Source organism: Scophthalmus maximus, chromosome 3 (genome assembly GCF_022379125.1).
Source record: "Scophthalmus maximus strain ysfricsl-2021 chromosome 3, ASM2237912v1, whole genome shotgun sequence".
Taxonomy (NCBI): Eukaryota; Metazoa; Chordata; class Actinopteri; order Pleuronectiformes; family Scophthalmidae; genus Scophthalmus; species Scophthalmus maximus.
This window is the reverse complement of record NC_061517.1, coordinates 18,229,156-18,247,091: the sequence shown is the minus strand read 5'-3', so window position 1 is coordinate 18,247,091 and position 17,936 is coordinate 18,229,156. Positions and strand designations below refer to the sequence as shown.

The 17,936-nt window shown below is 46.7% G+C and overlaps 5 protein-coding genes across 13 annotated transcripts in view; 3 read left to right on the top strand and 2 right to left on the bottom strand.

The window, feature by feature from the left end:
* The window catches only part of cep104 (centrosomal protein 104), a 30,865-nt gene extending 27,772 nt beyond the window's left edge, over positions 1 to 3,093 (top strand). For 3 of the 4 annotated variants that reach the window (XM_035644981.2, XM_035644983.2, XM_035644982.2), the window contains one exon: positions 1,026 to 3,093. In XM_035644981.2, coding sequence (XP_035500874.2) covers positions 1,026 to 1,159 — 134 coding nt within the window. In that variant the 3' untranslated portion in view covers positions 1,160 to 3,093. The remainder of the gene's footprint in view (positions 1 to 1,025) is intronic. The other variant, XR_004795262.2, reaches the window with a different exon arrangement.
* Positions 3,094 to 3,277: 184 nt separating this feature from the next.
* b3gnt7l (UDP-GlcNAc:betaGal beta-1,3-N-acetylglucosaminyltransferase 7, like) lies at positions 3,278 to 5,561 on the bottom strand. Its single transcript, XM_035644989.2, has one exon. The coding sequence runs from the start codon at positions 5,254 to 5,256 to the stop codon at positions 3,976 to 3,978; it is 1,281 nt and encodes a 426-aa protein (XP_035500882.1). The 5' UTR covers positions 5,257 to 5,561; the 3' UTR covers positions 3,278 to 3,975.
* A 1,011-nt stretch (positions 5,562 to 6,572) lies between these two features.
* On the top strand, positions 6,573 to 12,559 carry c3h1orf174 (chromosome 3 C1orf174 homolog). Of its 3 annotated transcripts, none has more exons than XM_035644993.2 (4): positions 6,573 to 6,900; positions 9,646 to 9,717; positions 9,967 to 10,341; positions 11,279 to 12,559. In XM_035644993.2, the coding sequence occupies exons 2-4, from the start codon at positions 9,646 to 9,648 to the stop codon at positions 11,423 to 11,425; spliced, it is 594 nt and encodes a 197-aa protein (XP_035500886.1). In that variant the 5' UTR covers positions 6,573 to 6,900; the 3' UTR covers positions 11,426 to 12,559. The 3 variants fall into 3 exon arrangements, with proteins under 3 accessions (XP_035500886.1, XP_035500885.1, XP_035500887.1); XM_035644992.2 differs by lacking the exon at positions 6,573 to 6,900 and adding an exon at positions 6,917 to 7,167; XM_035644994.2 differs by lacking the exon at positions 6,573 to 6,900 and adding an exon at positions 7,250 to 7,297.
* dffb (DNA fragmentation factor, beta polypeptide (caspase-activated DNase)) lies at positions 12,017 to 17,573 on the bottom strand. Of its 2 annotated transcripts, none has more exons than XM_035644990.2 (8): positions 17,365 to 17,573; positions 15,897 to 16,183; positions 14,718 to 14,844; positions 14,388 to 14,573; positions 13,951 to 14,030; positions 13,682 to 13,855; positions 13,470 to 13,570; positions 12,017 to 12,980 (listed from the first exon to the last, which is right to left on the bottom strand). In XM_035644990.2, exons 2-8 carry the CDS (start codon positions 16,017 to 16,019, stop codon positions 12,731 to 12,733), a joined length of 1,041 nt encoding a protein of 346 aa, XP_035500883.2. In that variant the 5' UTR covers positions 16,020 to 16,183; positions 17,365 to 17,573; the 3' UTR covers positions 12,017 to 12,730. The 2 variants fall into 2 exon arrangements, with proteins under 2 accessions (XP_035500883.2, XP_035500884.2); XM_035644991.2 differs by having other exon boundaries at positions 17,378 to 17,573.
* nphp4 (nephronophthisis 4) overlaps positions 15,842 to 17,936 on the top strand; it is a 142,162-nt gene continuing 140,067 nt past the window's right edge. For 2 of the 3 annotated variants that reach the window (XM_047330936.1, XM_047330935.1), the window contains exon 1: positions 17,442 to 17,734. In XM_047330936.1, the coding sequence (XP_047186892.1) occupies positions 17,558 to 17,734 (177 nt within the window). In that variant the 5' untranslated portion in view covers positions 17,442 to 17,557. Of the gene's footprint in view, positions 15,859 to 17,441; positions 17,735 to 17,936 lie in introns of those variants that run through there. The other variant, XM_047330937.1, reaches the window with a different exon arrangement.

Sequence of the window (17,936 nt, the reverse complement as noted above, 5' to 3'; positions counted from 1 at the left end):
GAAACGATCCAACCTTTCAAATCCACACTGTCGACGAGGCCCCCACAATCAATCAGAGTTTATTTATATAGCATTTCACATACAAATAAAATGTCAAAAAGTAAAACAGGCAAAAATATAAATGAAATGACAAGTCAAAATAAATACAATTTAATAAAATTAAGAGCTAGACCAAAAAGGTCGTCTTGAGTTTGCTTTTGAAAATGGCAACACACTGTGCTGCCCTCAGGTCTTCAGGAAGGCTGTCCCACACGTTGGCTATCGCCATAAAAAGACGCCTCACCGAGGGTTTTTAGTTCTAACTTTAGGAATAATTAAAAGGCCACTCCCAGAAGACCCGGGGGTTGTATAGGGCTCAGAAATGCACAAATTAGTTGTGAGTTAAACTAGTTACTAACTAAACAACCACTAAACAAACGCATGACTCGACACGGGGGAGACAGCCATGTGTCTCCCGCCCGCCATGTCTGGGCCAGGTAGCCCTCACACATCCTGTCACAGGATCCATCGAGTAAATGGATGACAGCGTAAACAAGAGCCACAATCGTTACATGTGTTGTATTTTCAGTGGGAAATGGTCCCGCGGTCCCTTTTTTCTGAAACGTTTGTGTCTTGTTCCATAAGAATGTATTATGTCCTTAGTGAGGATCGTGGCTCGCCTCTGCTATGAAACCCTGTTTGTCAAGGTGATGATTCTTTTGTATTTACACTGTGTTGGACAGAGTGGCATCTCGACCTGTTCACTGTTTATTTTTTTCAAAGTGAGCCTTGGGATGTGGCCACAGCCACAGTCACCACAATACTCTGACTCATGAAACTGTTTATAGTCACCACAGGTAATACAGGTCGCTATGTTGTAGAGGTTAACATTGTGTGTGTGTGTGTGTGTGTGTGTGTGTGTGTGTGTGTGTGTGTGTGTGTGTGTGTGTGTGTGTGTGTGTGTGTGTGTGTGTGTGTGTGTGTGTGTGTGTGTGTGTGTGTGTGTGTGTGTGTGTGTGTGTGTGTGTGTGTGTGTGTGTCTCCAGGCAGGGCTGTCGGCAGTGCTAAGCTGACGCAGGCCTGGTCGGTCGGGGCCAGAGGCAGACCGGCTATTGGCAGAGGCAGCCGTATCCCAGCCCTGGCACCGCTGGCCAGAGGACATTCGCCAGGGAAGCGGTGAAGCTGCTTCAAAGCACCTTGGGGACGTCCCAGCATCACTGTAGTAACTCCACCCCCGCTCCCACATTTCCCCGTTCCCATGTTCCCGCATACAGGCACTTTTAGAAAAGCCGTGGGCTAGGCTTCAGATGCGTTCGCTGACAAATGCAACAGGACTTTGGAGGCCAGTACCAATTTAAGTTTGAAGTCATCAATATGCTAAAAAGAAGGAATACACCAGTCTTATTCACTTATGTAGAGACTGACATTATAACATGGTATTGTATTCACTTACTTAGATTTACCTTATTAGCACAAATTAAACTCCTGTCATGTAAAGTACGGTGACAGAGAAGAGACAGCTGGACTCTCTTGTCTCTGCGTCAAGACTGTGGCATCTAGTGAACGTCTGGGTGCAACCAACAGCATCTCCTTGTCCTGGTCCCGTTTGTCTTTTGAATATACACTTCTTACAAACTCCACACCCTCAGTTTCCAGCACAGGCTTTTCGGTTATTAATGCGCGGTCTCCCAGGCCCAAGTTGATGACATCACCATGACATCATCAGGGTTATTTTCTCAGACTTGACAGAGCACCTCCACAGCCACACGAGGCATGATGACAAGTGTACTGCAGGCTAGTGAACTCTCCGTTGCAGTCCAGGGGTTTAAATAAAACTAAAATATATACTCATGATCACTGTTTTACAGTGGCCCTGTAGTACAAAGACCAACGACGAATGGGAAAACCGCAATTGCAAATAAAAGAACAGTGACAAATTTAAAAAACACAACAACAAATAAGAAAACTGTGTTTTTCCAATTCGTCGTTGTGATTTGCACTTCAGTGCCACCGTACTTTGTAGAATCTTTGTCAAGGTTGTAGGTTGAGAGCTCCCAACACAGACAACCAGTGCGGCATCAATCAATTCTTCAGTGAAAAGGTAATCGATCACCGAGTCTCAGCCAGAGACGACGACACTGCTTGATACCTAGAAACACTCATCTCCTTGTTAAGGCAGTAATGAGAGGAGGGAAGAGGCTGAGGTTTAGTTTCAGGCACAAGATTTTCTTCCCTCTGCCACATTCCTGTGCACAATGCCTCGGTCCTAAAGCAATCATCGACCCGGTGTGGCTTTACTGTCGGCTTCACACTTTTGACAACAGTTCGCATTTTTCTTTTCTTTCTTTTTTTTCTGTTTCTATCAGGAATCGTCGCACTTTGCCAAAGTGAATAATGCTTCATTGCTGAGTTCAAAAACAGTTTAGACCCTAATTTATTCTTCCTCTTAATGCCTACTGACAATCTTGAGCAAGATGGCAGTTTTCTAAGCTGTTTCACTATTTTAACTGCACAAATTGGATGGACATGAATGTACGATATGTGACAGTGTGGATGTGACATTGGCCGACCCCCCAAAATCTCAAGCGCTTCAGTGGCTTTAAACAGACTTTTATCCCCAATTTCCAGTTTAAGAAAGAAGACGGTTAACATGTAAGAGTTCAGGTTGATCACTATAATTTCACTACTAATGTACTACACAGTGTTATGACAGTGTCGATTGTTATATATCCATGGTCCATGGACAGAAAGAACATACATGTGAGTCTCTGAACTAACAGAAGCGTCCTGGAGGCGAAACAATTGGAGGCGGTGTCTGATTTCTTTGAATGCACAAATTATAATGACGTTTTTATCATACACGATAGCGGCGAATGTCGCATTGCTGGACAAAGAGACATTTTCAAACAGCTGATACATAAAAGAGTAAAAAAAATGGTTTTCCACTCTCCCAATCAATCATATTGGCTTTAATGTGCTTCCGTATTGAGGTGTAGTGCAACAATGGATATGTGTTTTTGTCTTTTTAAGTGCATATAACTGGCTATTTTTTTTTCTCAGCAAATGTATCTGTATTTTGCTTAAATAAAGCGTCGCAGATGTGATTTCACGTGACAAAAGGTTTCAGTTTGAAGATTTAAAGCCACCTGTGGCTCCGTCAGCCCTCTATTCTACGTCTATCGAAGCGATAGGTGCACCCACAGAGATGTCATTCCCCGACAGGGTCCCCCCCAAGTAAGATGTTGTTCCCCAGCTGTCCGCCTCAAATGACACACCAGTATGAATCATATGCTTCAGCATCCATTCTGCAGTTATAAAGAGATCCAGTTTTATTTACACTATCATACATAAATCTACAGTTGCACAGACCTTTAAGTGTCTTTGGTTGGTTGTTGTTGTTGTTGTTTGGCCTGTCTGTGAAAATCAAACAAATTAACACAATTATGTAATATATTAACTTAAAATCTTATCATTTGCTTTTTCTTTAATTATTATTGTTATATATATATATATTCTTTTTTTTTTTTTACAACTTCAGTACCCTACAAAATCATCACTGGCCTCTGAACGTGCTCCGAGTCCATGGATTTTTCCCTTTTGACAGTCACTTTGAAATCCTTAAAATCCTTAAAATGACGATTAAAACCAACTGCTCCTCACACTTCAGGTCTTTCTCTCTGTGAGGGCACTGGAACCACCAGACTGCAACTGAAATTGGCACCGAGAATCATGGATCAGAAATCCAGAAACCTTCCTTTAGTGTTTGGACTGCGTGGTAGTGGTTTCAAAAAATTGGGGGGGGGGGGGTTACAGTAGCAAACGTACAGTGGTGGACAGGACAATCCAGCCTGCTCAGTTTACCGCAGAAGTGTGCAAACACTTGATTTATGTAAGATGTGTGTAGTTTTTTGTTTGTTGCTGGGAGACGAAGCCCCCCCCCCCCACCCAAATTCACCACGTATGGACGATACACGATGCAAATCAGCTCAGCGTTGGTCAATTCGTGTGCCCTTTGGGTCGCTCGAGTTGATTCGACCCCGGCGACCACACGGAGGTCCGTTGCGCACAAACCAGCGCCCCGTTGTGCACCACGCTCCACATGCGGAGCAGCTCCGGCGCGCTCAGCTTGTGCACCACGATGAGGCTCTTGTAGAAGCAGGGCTCGTTGTTCATGGGGCTCACCCTGCGCCGCGTGATGCCGAAGGTCCTGAAGCCCGGGTGCGTCTGCGGCGCCAGGCGAAGCTTCTGCAGGCACATGCCCAGGAACACGTCGTCGATGGGGTACAGCTCCTGGCCCTGCGACACCACGAAGAGTCTCCTCGCCAGCGCGGAGGACATGAGGAAGCCCCCTCCGCCCACGTACGGGGGGTACGGCTTGTCGTACAGCTCCTTGGGGATGTAGTACTTGCTCTGCCGGTTGCGGATGGGGATCGCCTTGGAGATGGTGTCGCCCACGAACGCGTCGGCCTCCCTGCGCTCCTCCACCGTGAAGTCGATCAGCTCCAGCAGGTTGCGCGTGTTCACGAACACGTCGTCGTCCCCCTTGAATATGAACCGGACGCCGGAGCAGTAGATGCCGAACCACTTGAGGAAGTTGACCTCCTTCAGGGTCAGGTTGAAGAAGGTGTCCATGAAGTCCCACTGCAGGATGTCCCCGTAGATCCGGTCCTCGTACTCGATCAGCTTCTGCAGGTTCTTGGTGTCCTTGCCCGTCGCCGGGCTCCCCAGAAGAAACAAAGTTTTGATCTTCTTCCCATCGACCGTCTCCTCGTTGCCCCAGGTTTTACGCACCGCCTCGCGCCGGTCGTGCTGCTCGATGACGGACTTGACCACCATGAGGAGGTGCACGTCGCCGTCGGTGCACTTCTCCGGGTGGTTGATGAGCATGGGGAAGTACCGGCAGTGTCTGTGCAGCACGAACTGGTGGAACCTCGGGTCCAGGCGCCGGAACCAGTCCTGGGTCCTCACCGACGCGTCCTCGCTGCAGTTGAGAACCTGCGCGTCCCAGGACGCCGGGGTCCCGTTGGAGACGCGCTGCGCGTCCGACTGCCTGACCAGCGGGGGGTCCGAGCTGCCCGCGCCGCTCTTCACGACTCTCTTCTTGAACGAGAAGCACTCGGAGCCGCACCAGTCGGCGTCCCTGGCGCGTTTCAGCCCCAGCCCGTCCTTCTCTGCCAGCCGCAACTTGTGGATCATCAAAAACGACGCGCACACCAGCGACAGGCTGAGCAGCGGTTTGAGCAGACCGACCCGCTTCCTCCGGAAAAGGTGATCCATGGCTCTCTCAGTGCTGCGCCGGGAGACCCTTTGCCTTCATAGTGTTTCACAGCAGCGAGTCCAGGGGGAGTCCTCCACCACCGCCGTCCCTCTTTCATTTGGACACTTGGGTTGGCGTCCTCCACAACGCGAGCGCGCAGACGCTGTTGTGGCCCCGGGGCCCCTTTCTCCCATGACGGCGCGCCGTGAAGTCACTCATTGCCCCTCGGTGCTGGAAAGGAACGCGGTGACAGGCAGCGTCTCCCCCCGGGCTGTTTCTTTAGAGAGTGACTGGAGATGTGCTGCAGGGCAGAGGCCGAGGTGTTTCTCACCCAGAACAACCCCCAGAACCCCCCCCCGAATCTATCTCCTCCCCCTGCTGGCTCGCCCTGATCGGAGACCTACAGGTTTCCATAACCAACTTCACTTTCTTTCTTTCTTTAAGCCTTGACCAAACGATTGAAGAAGATTATGATCAGAGAGGCCCCCCAACAGAATTTCACACCCATGATTTAGAAATAGCCTACTGACAATTTATTGATGAACATTTATAGGAAAAGTTAAAGGAAACATTACACATTATACGACTAAAATATGTAAAATACTATAAATAATATATTCTGTGTATATGTATATATGCACGTACATGTGTGTGTAGGTGCGTAGATGAACGTATGTACGTATGTAGATGTACGTGTATATAGATATATAGGCATGCGTGTACGTATATATATTATATTTATATAAGTATTTATATATTTTTCTCAAGTGTTTTATAGTTTACCTGTTTTTTGTATTTTACTTCATTGTCGTTGGTTGTGTTGTTCTTGGTTTTTCTGCCTCTTTTTTTCGGGAAAGCCCTTTGTGCTACAGAAATAAAGTGTATTATTGTTATAATTAATTATTATAATTATAAACGCATTGCAAGTGAAAGAATGGACTGTAGACAAATGCACTACAGTGCAGAGCAAATGGAGCAATTCAAATCTTAATGAAAAATATATGCAAGTGGTGTGAACGAAGCTCAAAACGTCCCAGTGTGGATACAGAAGAGAGACGTATGGACAAGAGGGTGTCAGCTTCTGAACAGGTTTTTGAAGTTGGTGTAAAAGTAAGATGGGTATTTAAATTGAGCAGTGTTTGTTAACTGCGTGAGCCCCACTCCACCTGTTAACAAATTACCTACTGCTATGGAATAACATAACATAACATTTTTCCCAATAACCTCCCCGCATACCCTGAGAGAATAGCTACCTCTTGCGGACAATTCTAGTAATTACACTTGGTTTACCGCCCTCTTCCGCCCCCTGTCGGTCACCTCGAACAAACCGGGTTAAACCAAAACGCCAACTGAAACTGAACCAACACCGACACACATTTAAACCTGTCATTCTCTATAAATTAAAAAAAAAAAAATCATAATTAACAGGACAAAATACAACGTCCAACGTTTTCCTGGTCGTCTATATGTGCTATAGCCGAGGCTATTTTGTTAGAATTGTCAGGGAGCTTGTATCTGACAGTTGTATTCTAATTATTCGACAGGGTAATTCAAGCCCATCAGCCTTGTTCCTGCACGGTGCATCTGCGGGAGGCGAAGAGAAGCAGACCAAATGAAACATCACGAGTCCAGTCGGTCACAGCATCAGTCCAGTTCGCTTTAAGGTGAGGAGGAGGAGGAGGGGGACGACCGACCGACGGTCAACACTCTCTGACCCCCGACTGAACCTCAGAGGCAGGAAACGCACCGAGGCGGCTGCGGGGCCCGGCGGACACACCAGGCGTAGCTCCGCCACACGTTGACAGATGCCCACGACACTGTTGAGCTAGCTGAAGGCTGCTGGATTATTATTGTATTATTATTAAAGCTGATAAGGAGCCGGAGAGTCGAGAAAAAAAACCGACGCGCGACGCTGGCAACCGACGCGCAGGGTGAGTAGTTTAGCTAGCTCTCTCGTTAGCCTTGTTAGCTTCTACGCCGTTGACCCCGCCCGCCGGGGTCGATTACCGGACACCGTGTAGCCAGGAGCCCCGTTGACACCCTGGGGGTCACCCGGAGCTGGTGAGTTGGGCGGCGTCAAATGGCCAACTTGTCGTTCGGCCTGCGGCGGACACAGGGGCGTCGCGGAGAGTCTGGACGGGTCAGGGGGCCGAACGGCGCCGCGGTGGCCGCAGTCATAATACTACTAGGAATGCAACTGCTGTTGCGCTTATTTCAACGAGGTTACAGGGTGCCTAACAAAAACACGCGGGGAGAAGACATGCCTGAGCAAAACAAGAGCAAACACAAATGAGAAAGCCGAAAGAAAATAATCAGAAGCAGAGATCGGTCGACACCGGTGGAGAAATCGAGCATTAAAGGGACAGTTCGGTGATTTTGAAGCGGGGTTGTACGAGTCACTCGTGCACAGTTCAGATGTCACCTTCAGCAGGTGGCGATCGGCGATGTCATTTAACGGAGTGTGGAGGAGAAGTGGAAGTAGCGCAAGTCCCAGTCCCACTGTTGCAGAGGGGACCACCGAAAAACCTCTTTTCCCGCCGTCTTTCTCCTTTTTAGGTAACGTTTAAATCGAAAAATAGGTTTTTTCGGTGGTCCCCTCTGAAACAGTGGGACTGTGACTTAGACTACTTCCACTTCCCCTACAAACGCCGTAAGGTGACGTATTAACTATGCATAAGTAACTCGAACAACCCCTCTTCAAAACCACTGAACTATCCCTTTAAGAGGCGTTCCCTATGAAAATATGTTTTAGGCAGTGATTTTAAGTTCTACTTAGTACTGCTCAACTGTTTCACCGGTCCGTAAGCTTGATCGGTAACGAAGTGTCTGCTGCAGAGCCTTCGTGTGAGAGGTGACGGAGCACCTCTTGTGCGTAACGCTTGGGACAAAACTCTGATTGAAGTAGTGGATAAACATAGTAAAGGTAAACAGACCGTGAAAAAGACGAGCAGCATTAGTTTGAAACGGAAGTACATGGCGAAGCCTAGTGCATGTAGTCCATTCCAGAGCCTCTGGGTCCTGATGGTGAAAGGCCCGGTCACCCTTAGTTACCAGCCCCGACTTGGCAACTACTAGTGAGAGTTGGTCAGTGGGTCATCGGTTAGGGCGTGGAGCATGAGGAGTTAGTAGCTACATGGTATGTCTGGGGGTCAGACCAGGCTGAGCTTTAAAAAGTTATTCTAATATTCTTAAAAGTAATCCAAAAGTTAAAAAAGGCAGCCAACAATGAGGGGAGGCAAGAACTGGGGGAGACGTTGGCCCGGCACTGGGAGTTGGTGGCGACGCGAGCTGCAGCCGAGACACTGAGGGATTCACTGACGCATCTGAACACGGTGCATTGCCGTAGTCTAAGCGTGAAAAGACAAAAGCGCGAATAAGCTTTTCTTGGTCAGGAAAAGACGGAGCCAATTTAATTTGGAGACGTCTCGGGAGTTGGAACCGATAAGATTGAGTGAGGTTATAATTGACGTGAGCTTCGGAATTTAGTTGCAAGGTTTCTGGCTGCGGAATTAATATCACTTACCCATGGCTCAATCAATTGGCACCCAAAAAAGAGGCCATGTTGAGTCCCACATCTGATCTTACCTCCTGAACAATCTATCAAGATTTCTACCCAGCCATAGATATTTGTGTCAGAGGAATAAGAAAATTGGACATTTCAAACACATTCTCCGATTTTTAGAAGAAAAAAAAACCTTAACAGAAGCTAAGGCTTGTCGTCAGAATCAACGTCGCCGCCTTGCTGACGGGGGCAGCCGTATCGTCCAGAACAATCCTCAATGTTGGAATTTTATCTGTCAGGGATTTCACCGCACACGTCCATCTGTTCAGCCATCGCAAGCAGCAGCACGTCGCCCTGCCGGCTGCTTTTCTGTCAACCTTTTTCCTGCAGCAATAAATCACTGATTTCATCCAAACCTGGCCCACATATATTTCCCCACCGCTTTTTGATAAAGTGAAGATTTATGTGTCCCGTCATCTCGTCACCTGGTTTTAGTTTTTCCCTGGGAGCGTTGCGGCCGAAGCCATGCGTGACCTCATTAATATACTAAACTCAAACTACACAATGGTGATTATCTGAGGCAGCCATTCAAAGTTCTCACGTCGACTTGCCAAGTGTGGACGGGCCACGTTTGTTTGTTCGCTGGAGTTGGTGCACTGCTGGAAAATACTCCCAACATCCTGATGCTCTTGAAGCCAGATCACAGAAACAAAATGTGCAATAAATTAAAGTTTCTTAATCTTTTACATTCAGCTAAATAGCTGCAGAGCAGGAGCCTCCCAGCTTCTGTCATCGCGATGGCCGCCTCCCTTCAGATTCAAACAGTTGTTTTCATGAACTGGTCGCTACGATTGAGTATTATTCCCACCTTGGATTATTAAACTAACTACATTATGCTGCCTTGCAGATGCCGGGTCAACTCGACAGCTCGAAGACCAGAAAGAGGAAGAGCAGCTCTGATGTCAAAAGCTCCAGAAAGGTTTGTGTTACCTGTGTAAACGAGAGAGAATATTTGATGTATTTTCCTAAACCGTTATTATTTTAAATGGCTAGACTTTCACAACTGCATTTGAACTGTTATTGACATTCATTCTTGTCAACAAACACACATGTAGACACGATGGCTGTTATTGAGCTCAATTAAAATGATTGAGTTCATAGACATGTATGGTACGATAGGTGAGCACATACAGCATCATCTCAACCCTGTTCTTAAACTTTGTGACAGGCTCCTGCTGCCAGGAGGAGATGTCTGAAAAGTCCAAAGACGCCCTCGGCAACAGAGAGCAGCTCATTGGTCGGCGGTCACAGCAGAGCAGCCGGCCCCCCGAAGAGACACTCTCGCATCAGCTGCGAGTGCCACCAGCAGTCTGCGGGCGGGCGGAGATGCTCGGCGTCGCCGGAGCTTCGCGGGCAGGAGGGCAAAGAGAACGAGCTGAGGGCGGGGCCGGACGCGGATGGCTGCCGAGCAAACGGCCTCCTGGACAAACGGGAGAGCGAGGAGATGGATTGTGAAGAAACGGGAAAAGACGTCTACCCCGACGACGACAGCAACCAGATCCTGCCCGTAGAGCAGTTCTTTGGAAACCTGGACGTTGTACAGGTGAGGGAAACCCCTTCCCCGCTGTCGGCCAGTGGAGGAGTTTCAAAAAGAGAGCGCTTCCAAAGGTTCTCCTGTTTGATTCAGTATCGTCACCACACATGCTTTGCTGACCTTCAGACCGCTGAGTACGCTCGATCAGCTGATGAGATACGTGCGATATGTCCAAAAGCTCCAGAACGAGTGCGTAAGCTGAGCTCAAGGTTGTTTTGTCAACTGCTGAATTTGCGCTTTTAACACTAACACACAAAGGCACATTTTAACATGCACTTTACATGTCGACACAAGTTGAAATCTTTTACTGCAAAAAATGACAACATGCGGTCAAAGTGCAGAACGGGAGACGATGATGTGTTTCATCATTAACAGGGCATTTTTCAGTTTATTTTTCTACACTTGGTACACATTAGAATAAATTCAATCAAAGTGACTCATTTCATTAAGAATTAAAGGTAATGAGATATATGAATGAATGAACACAACCCCAATACCATTGGTGTTCGAAATGAAGGCCTACTTTGGCAGAATCTTTTCAACTTAACGGACATGTATGCACAATCTTATCATATACTTCACATAAAGGGGCAATAAGCGATTCTAAAGCAAAACACGTCTTGTAAAAATGTATGTATGTATGAGCTAACCTTAGCTGTGTCGATAGCAGTGATATTAAAGAGATTCTCTAAATCAAGGACAGAATCAAACTGTAAGGAGATGATGACCTCATTTCAACGGGGACTGCATCAGTAATGTAACCAACACGACCAAGTGTACTTTATACCTCTACTTGTAAATTTAACTATGTACATTTTAAACATCACAAGGACTTTTTAAGTGGACGGTCCCCAATGCATTACATCAAGTTTGATTTGTGTTTTGAGGTTGAACATGACCTGCTGAAATAACTCCCAAAATTGACTTTTTTTCTTTTATATGAAAGGACTTTCCTCAAGGATCGTCATTGGCCACTTCCGGCCCTGTCCACAGGGAGAACAGGAGGCGACATTACTACGCACGGGACGACAGCGACGAGGAGGAGGTGGGCTTCGGCGGGACGCCAGAGGAGGCGGCGCTTAGTAATGAGTAACTGCACCGACGACTGGTGGTGGACTCAAAAGAGTTGTCTGAGGAAGGACGTTAAACCTCTCTGCACTTAGGGGAAAAAGCCGCCAAATGACACTGATCTGTTCAGACGCTGCAGCCAATCCGATCCTCGTCACATCACACGGGGAGATTCGCCCTGAACCTGCGTCTGTCACAGCGCGCTGAAGTGATTTACAGCAGCTCCAAAGAGTTGCTTCTGGCAGTAACATTTGAAACGTCCAACGTTGACTCGCACAAGAAGTGTCAAATTGTTTTCTACCAATAATATTTGGGCTGATACCTTATTATTTTGATTTAATTTTCAGTAAAATACATTACAGTAGTACTTTTATTTAGGCTCTTACCAGCCCTGGTTCTTTGGAGGGTGTGTCGACAGCACTTAAAACAAATCAGTCCATGAAACATTTAAGTTAACATTTAGCCTTATCGAATACAGCACTGGTTTAAAGTTCAGGGGGAAAAATTCTCGCAAAAATCTGCAAATTACAAGATGTAAGAAAGCAGCACAAGATATGTTTCCTGTCCTGGGTTCAGACTATAAACTCGACGAGGAAGGAGGAAACACACACGAAAATAACCGCTTCAGAAAGAGATCATTTAATATCACAAAATTCCTTGTCGAAGATGAATGTGACGTCAGTAGTTTTCATTACGAGATTCATTAACTCACCAAGTGTCTAATAATCGTCCTTGATGCATCTCTGTGTGCTCCGATTAACACAAACACCTTTTGTCTGTACATGAACATATGGATGCAGCTAATAATCTACACTGACATGGTTTCTGTTAGAGAAGATATGATAAAAATTTACATATGAAAATTATGAAAATAAATATAAAACGTTTGTAAGTAAACGTAGCACTAATTTCAACAAGAGGTGTAAAGCGATTGCAAAAGATTTGTCTGTTATAAAATTTTTGTACATAGCTGATTGTTCTGACCACTTAAGCAAATGTATATATATATTTTTACTGCCGTATTTATACAAAAACAAAAAAAGCTTTTTATATTCTTCTATGCAACTCGTTGACGGAGCGACAGGCCTGTACATTGTAATCAGCTCACGCGTTTGACATTGCCCTGCCAACACGACAAACAAATAAATGTGTCCCACGATTTCCAAGTCAGTGTGAATACTCCTGTCGGACTGTATCACAGCTCTGCACAGCTTAATAGTGAGGTAAAAAAAAATTGTTGTTGTGATCTTGCTACACGGACCTGAGATAATTATTCACAGAATTTTTTGTCACAGCTCATACACATTAATCAAAAATCAGCTCTAAATATTCACATCAAGCGCCTCTTCTTCCCTCTGGCCCTCTGGTTGCCCCCGCCTGCGTTTCCGGCTCGTCTGTAAATCCTCCTGGAGTCGCACCGCAGGTCGTGAGCTCCCTTCTTGTGGCACACGATGTGAACCAGCTTCAGGTTCTCCCTGGTGAACAGCAGGCGGTAGAAGTAGGTCAGGTTGACCTCGTCGGCCTTGCGATTCCGCAGGGCCTCCAGCAGGGCGGGGATGATCGCCCTCTTTTTCTCGATCCTGGACACAGGACGACAACGACGACGAAGGAGAAGTTTTATTCATAAACTAGGTCGCTTCATGACGGGAAGCGGGGATTCTGCACGGATGGTTTATTACTCAATAGAATAGTGATTCGTCTCATCAGAAGGAAAATGAGAATAATGTAAAATGCATGAAAGTGAAATCTAGTCAGTTTGAAATGAAATTGAAATTTGAGTTCTACCATTATTTGTTACATATACAGAACTGCCTGATGAGGGGTAAAAACTACAAATGAATTTATTGTGACGGTGTCAACGTGACTGAATCATAACTGATTTTTCGTTTTCCAGCTGTCCATCACTTTGGGGACGTCTGCAGCTCACATTTCATACCCGAGAGAACGTGATTAAGTTGGTTAAGCTGAAAGTTTAAAAACGGGTGGAATTGGGGTCAAAAGGTCCAAAATGTTTTTAAAATAAAGCTGCCATATTTCTTTTTTCCTTGACTCAGCTCCAAGTGTTTCACCTGTGGTCCAGATTCCACGTGCTGAAGACGACCCTGCTCTCTCGGCTGCCGTAGGGGTTGATGGAGTGGAGGGACCGGCACGCGTTCTGGTCAAACGGTCCCTGAGACGTGCAGATATAGATATGTTCAGAGAGCTGGTCAAGCTCCCTCACGTGTTGTGTTTACGCCGACACAGGAGGTCTATACAGTGTTCGTTTTCACTCCCCTCCTACCTGGCAGGTAAACCATCCGTCCCGAGTGCAGAGGCGGTCGGGCTCCTTCTCAGTCCTGTCAAAGTAGCCGCCGTTGTACTTTGCTGCTTTCAGCATTTCCGCCAGGCGCTTCGCTGTTTTCAACAACTCCGCCCGGAATTTCACTTTCTCTATAGTTTTGGCGGCGTCATCCACCTGAGAAAATAGAAAAAACAAGCCGTTAGATACTATGATAGAGGAGATTTCATTATTCGCCCCGAGGAGCTGAGAGTCTGACTTGGCAGACTGACCTCCTTCATGTAACCTCGGATCCTGCTCTCACAGTTGAACTTCATGTAGGACGACTTTGTCTTGAATCGAGCGTCCACGCCTGAAATGAAACCCAGTTCATCAACAAGCTTCACTGCAGATGAATTTAGCGCCAGTGTTGTTTTTTTAAGTGTTGAACATGACACACTCACGGTTATACTTAACTATTTCCATTGTTTCTTTAGTCACCTTCCTTCATATTTGAAAATTATTTTGAGGCCATATCTACATTATAAATTACTTCTGCTCACATCTCTTTAGTCATCAGTTACTCACCCCCAGAAATCTCTTCAATACAGGCAGGTTATTGAAATAGTGTTGGATGCAGGTGTGGTAATACAGCCAGAAATGTAAAGTCTGTCCTCAACGTGCTGCCGTAGCACCCGCCCAGTCAGCGGAGCAGCGGTGGCCGCCGTACCTTTGAACCACTCTTCATCGTCCGCCCTGCTCTCCAGCTCGGATCTGTCCTCCAGGTTCAGCAGCAGGTCCGTCAGGATCTTGCGTGTCCTCGGAGACTGCTCCTCAGACAGGAGCCCCTTCGCTGCTCGGACGAGCCCCTCGGCGTGCCGGTCAGTGTTCAGCAAACGGCCGATGTCGCACACAACTGCAATTAGAAGAAGCACAGGGGGTTGTAAAGGTTTTCACCCTGGCTCTAAACGTACAGTTTGCCTGGTCAAGAGAGCAGAGTTGAAGCGTTTGTCTTTATTTATTTAATTATTTATTTATTTGAGAGTGTAGTTTCACCCACCCCCGCTCCACGTCTGCTCTCTGGAGAGGAGAACAAGTTCAGCGTGGTCAGGCAGCGTCGGGAAAAACTCCTCCGTCACTTTTGTCCCATCAGAATACAAACACACGTGTGCACCGGCCAGTGGCACCTGGAACACAGAAGACATAAAAATAATAACAACGACGGATGTTATTTCAATTCATACCCCCCCCCCCCCCCCCGTCAAGGGGATTGATTTCCTGGACAATTTAAAAGTATAAGTCTCAAATTATAAATGATACATATTTTCATACACTTTGAAATACTGTGATACCCATGTGTTTTCTTTTAAAAAAGTGCTCAACTCAAGCCTGTCTAGAACTGGGGAGGAACTCGCACATCTGTCTCGTGGTTAATGTTTTTACTATTTGTGCCATTAGTCAGCAGACAGTCTGGAGACGTGACGACAGAAAAGAGGGATGATCTGCGTATCTTGTTTTATTTTTTTTGTTAGATTCAATGTTGCCTGTGATGCAAGTCTTCTCTGATTACACAGACGTGTTAATCTTATAATCTTCTGAAAGAGATGGCGCCCGTCCTCCAGGACCTATTGGACAAAGTCACTATGACACAGTCCCTCTTATCCGTACAGTGAGTTTATTCAAGTATCATGGCTACTGCTGACAAAAAGTCAGATCATTTGTAAGAATTTTTATTTATAGAGCACTTTTCATTGCTAAAAGCAATCTCAAAGTACATATATTTATGTCTTCCTGCTCTTTTGTATACTGCATCTGTCTGCCTCTTTGACCTTTGACCTGTCCTTGTGCTGCTGTAATGCTCAGCGGTTCCCCTCCTGTGTTGTTAACTTCAGTTCGGTCTTCTTATCGGGCGTGCAGGGAGCGGGACATGTCGGGAACATGTGGGCACGTCTCCAGTGGAACCAGGGCGTCTGTGCATGACAGATAACGCGACTGTAGATCATTTCATCGAACATTCATCATATCTTGTCCCCTGGGTGGTGACGATGACCTTGAACCGGAGCAGACCAGATGAGGCTACGTGTATCCAACGCTGAAAATGTATTCACAGCGACTTCAGCTGGTCGCTCTGTGGCTGAACTGTGTTGACTTGTCTCCATCACCCTTTTCACATCCCCGCTGAGCACAAACCGGAACTGGAGGTACAGTCGCTGAAATAACACCCCCACAGCGATCTCACCTGTAATAACTTGCAGCCTTTTTGGAGCAGCTCCTTCAGGTCTTTGGCCGCCACTCCGTACTTTCTGTTTCCATCACAACTCCGAATTTTCACCGGTACAGTTTTCCCGCAGAGCCCAGACATCGCATCGCACCGTCCCGGTTTGTTTGTTTGTTTGTATCTACCGCTTCCTCTTCCTCTTCCTCTTCCTCTTGAGGCTGAACACACGCGGCGGTGGAGTGTCGCTGCCCCCTAGTGGCTCCCATCTGCTATTGCGTTTGATTTCCTCCGGGCTCAGATATGATTTCCTTTTAATAAAAGTAATGAAAAGAACACAGCTGGTTAGAGGACACAACAAAAAAAATCCCCAGGTCCACCCCTGAGTTACCTCCACTGCTTGATGTTTATATATCCAACAAAATGTTGAGCCACTAGAAAGCCCACATAAAATAAATCCATCTACAATACTTAAAATGTGTGTACACCCTCTCCAACTGTCAGCGACTCCTCTGGTGTTCGAACCGACGGCAGGTAAACGTGTGTCCAAATGTGCATGTGTATGAAAGGCCAAAAAATGTAAACAAATGAAAATGGACTACTTTGGTTTAAAGGTTAGATGGAGGAATGGCCAGAAAATAACCAAACAGAGGGTCTCAGGTTGCATACAGGCTCACAGGGGGGGTCAGGAGGTCAGCTAAGAATTCTGGAGCTAGCCCCCTATACGTGCCTTAAAAGTTATAGTGATGTGATGTTTTGTTGAGTTCGGCAGTAATCTAACCAGGATGAAAAGAATGCATGAGTCCCTGTTTTTAGGTTTTTCTTTGGGAGATAAAAATTATTTTGTAAATTGAAATGTGAGTTGAATAATACATGGTTGGATGACAGAATTGATATGTTTAATCGGAAATTGAGATCAAACAATGCCGAGGTTTCCGCAGGGGTAAGGGGTGTTGTGTGAAAGTGAACCGAGATGGGAGGAAATGTCATTCGGAGATGAGTCTTGACCTCATGAGCTGTGACAATAATGTCGGATATGTCTGCATTGAATTCGATTGCCATCCAGCTGTTGATATATGCAATGGGTTAGGGTTAGCCAACAAAAGAGCTTGTCCTTGGCAGGAGAATCAGTGGCTGATCCCTCTGGAGGATCATGTAGGATGATATAGTGTCGTCATGTTGTACCCCTTAGATTCTAATATCTTATTCCACAACACTAATGATATTTACACAACGTGTACATTTATAGTGTATAATATTTTCTACCCCCAACTAATAATCTTGCACTGTTTTTGTAAGCTGTCACGCTAACTGCAGACTCTAGACCTGCGTGGCAACATTACCATAGCAACTGATGCAGCACAGCGGGAAATACCACGTGGGAGGTTTAGAGGGTTGAAGGCGACCGTTGCCAAATTACGTTTACATGTTCTGTTTCGCGATAGAAAAGGATCATTCGTGTGAATATGACACTAGAATACTCGATAAGTACCAACAAAAACAACCTGCCAGTCTTGAATACTCCCGACGAATCGACCGCTCTCCTCGAGCGGCCCCTCCGCTTCGAATGGTAGAATCCGAATCCAATATGGCGGCCGCGTGTTTGAAAATCTGAACGCATATCCGTGATTTGATTCCATTGGATTGGCGACGTTGTGCTCATTTTCTCCGATTGACTGCAGGGCATGGTGCGAGCGGGCGACGTGTCCACGGCGGCGGACGGCTGGAGGGAGGCGTTCGACGGGAGCCGGCTGGTTCCCGCCCCGAGCCCCGCCGTCCGCCGGGCGGCGGAGAGCCACCTCGCGGGCTCCCAGGGCTTCCAGCTGCGCCTCGGCCGGCTCGCCGCGGCTCCCCTCCCGCAGGTGACACGCTCGCCGGGCGGCGCCGAACGCGATGTACATGTTAACGGTGCAAGTGTGTGTGACTTTGAAGTAGCGTGAGGCGAGTCGACAACAACAACAACAACAACAACAACAACAACTATCTTGCCCCCATAGTTTATGACGCGTCATGGGGGCGTTTGCAGAGATCACGCGGAACTCCATTCGAAAAGTTCGGCAATCG

Bases quoted from the DNA above. Each gene is read 5' to 3' on its own strand.
- b3gnt7l (XM_035644989.2), bottom strand. From the start codon at position 5,256: ATGGATCACCTTTTCCGGAGGAAGCGGGTCGGTCTGCTCAAACCGCTG.
- c3h1orf174 (XM_035644993.2), top strand. From the start codon at position 9,646: ATGCCGGGTCAACTCGACAGCTCGAAGACCAGAAAGAGGAAGAGCAGC. The intron at 9,718-9,966 runs GTTTGTGTTACC...ACTTTGTGACAG, and splicing joins ATGTCAAAAGCTCCAGAAAG to GCTCCTGCTGCCAGGAGGAG. The intron at 10,342-11,278 runs GTGAGGGAAACC...TTTATATGAAAG, and splicing joins GAAACCTGGACGTTGTACAG to GACTTTCCTCAAGGATCGTC.
- dffb (XM_035644990.2), bottom strand. From the start codon at position 16,019: ATGTCTGGGCTCTGCGGGAAAACTGTACCGGTGAAAATTCGGAGTTGT. The intron at 14,845-15,896 runs GTGAGATCGCTG...TCTGTGTTCCAG, and splicing joins AAGGCTGCAAGTTATTACAG to GTGCCACTGGCCGGTGCACA. The intron at 14,574-14,717 runs GTGGGTGAAACT...TTCTAATTGCAG, and splicing joins AGAGCAGACGTGGAGCGGGG to TTGTGTGCGACATCGGCCGT.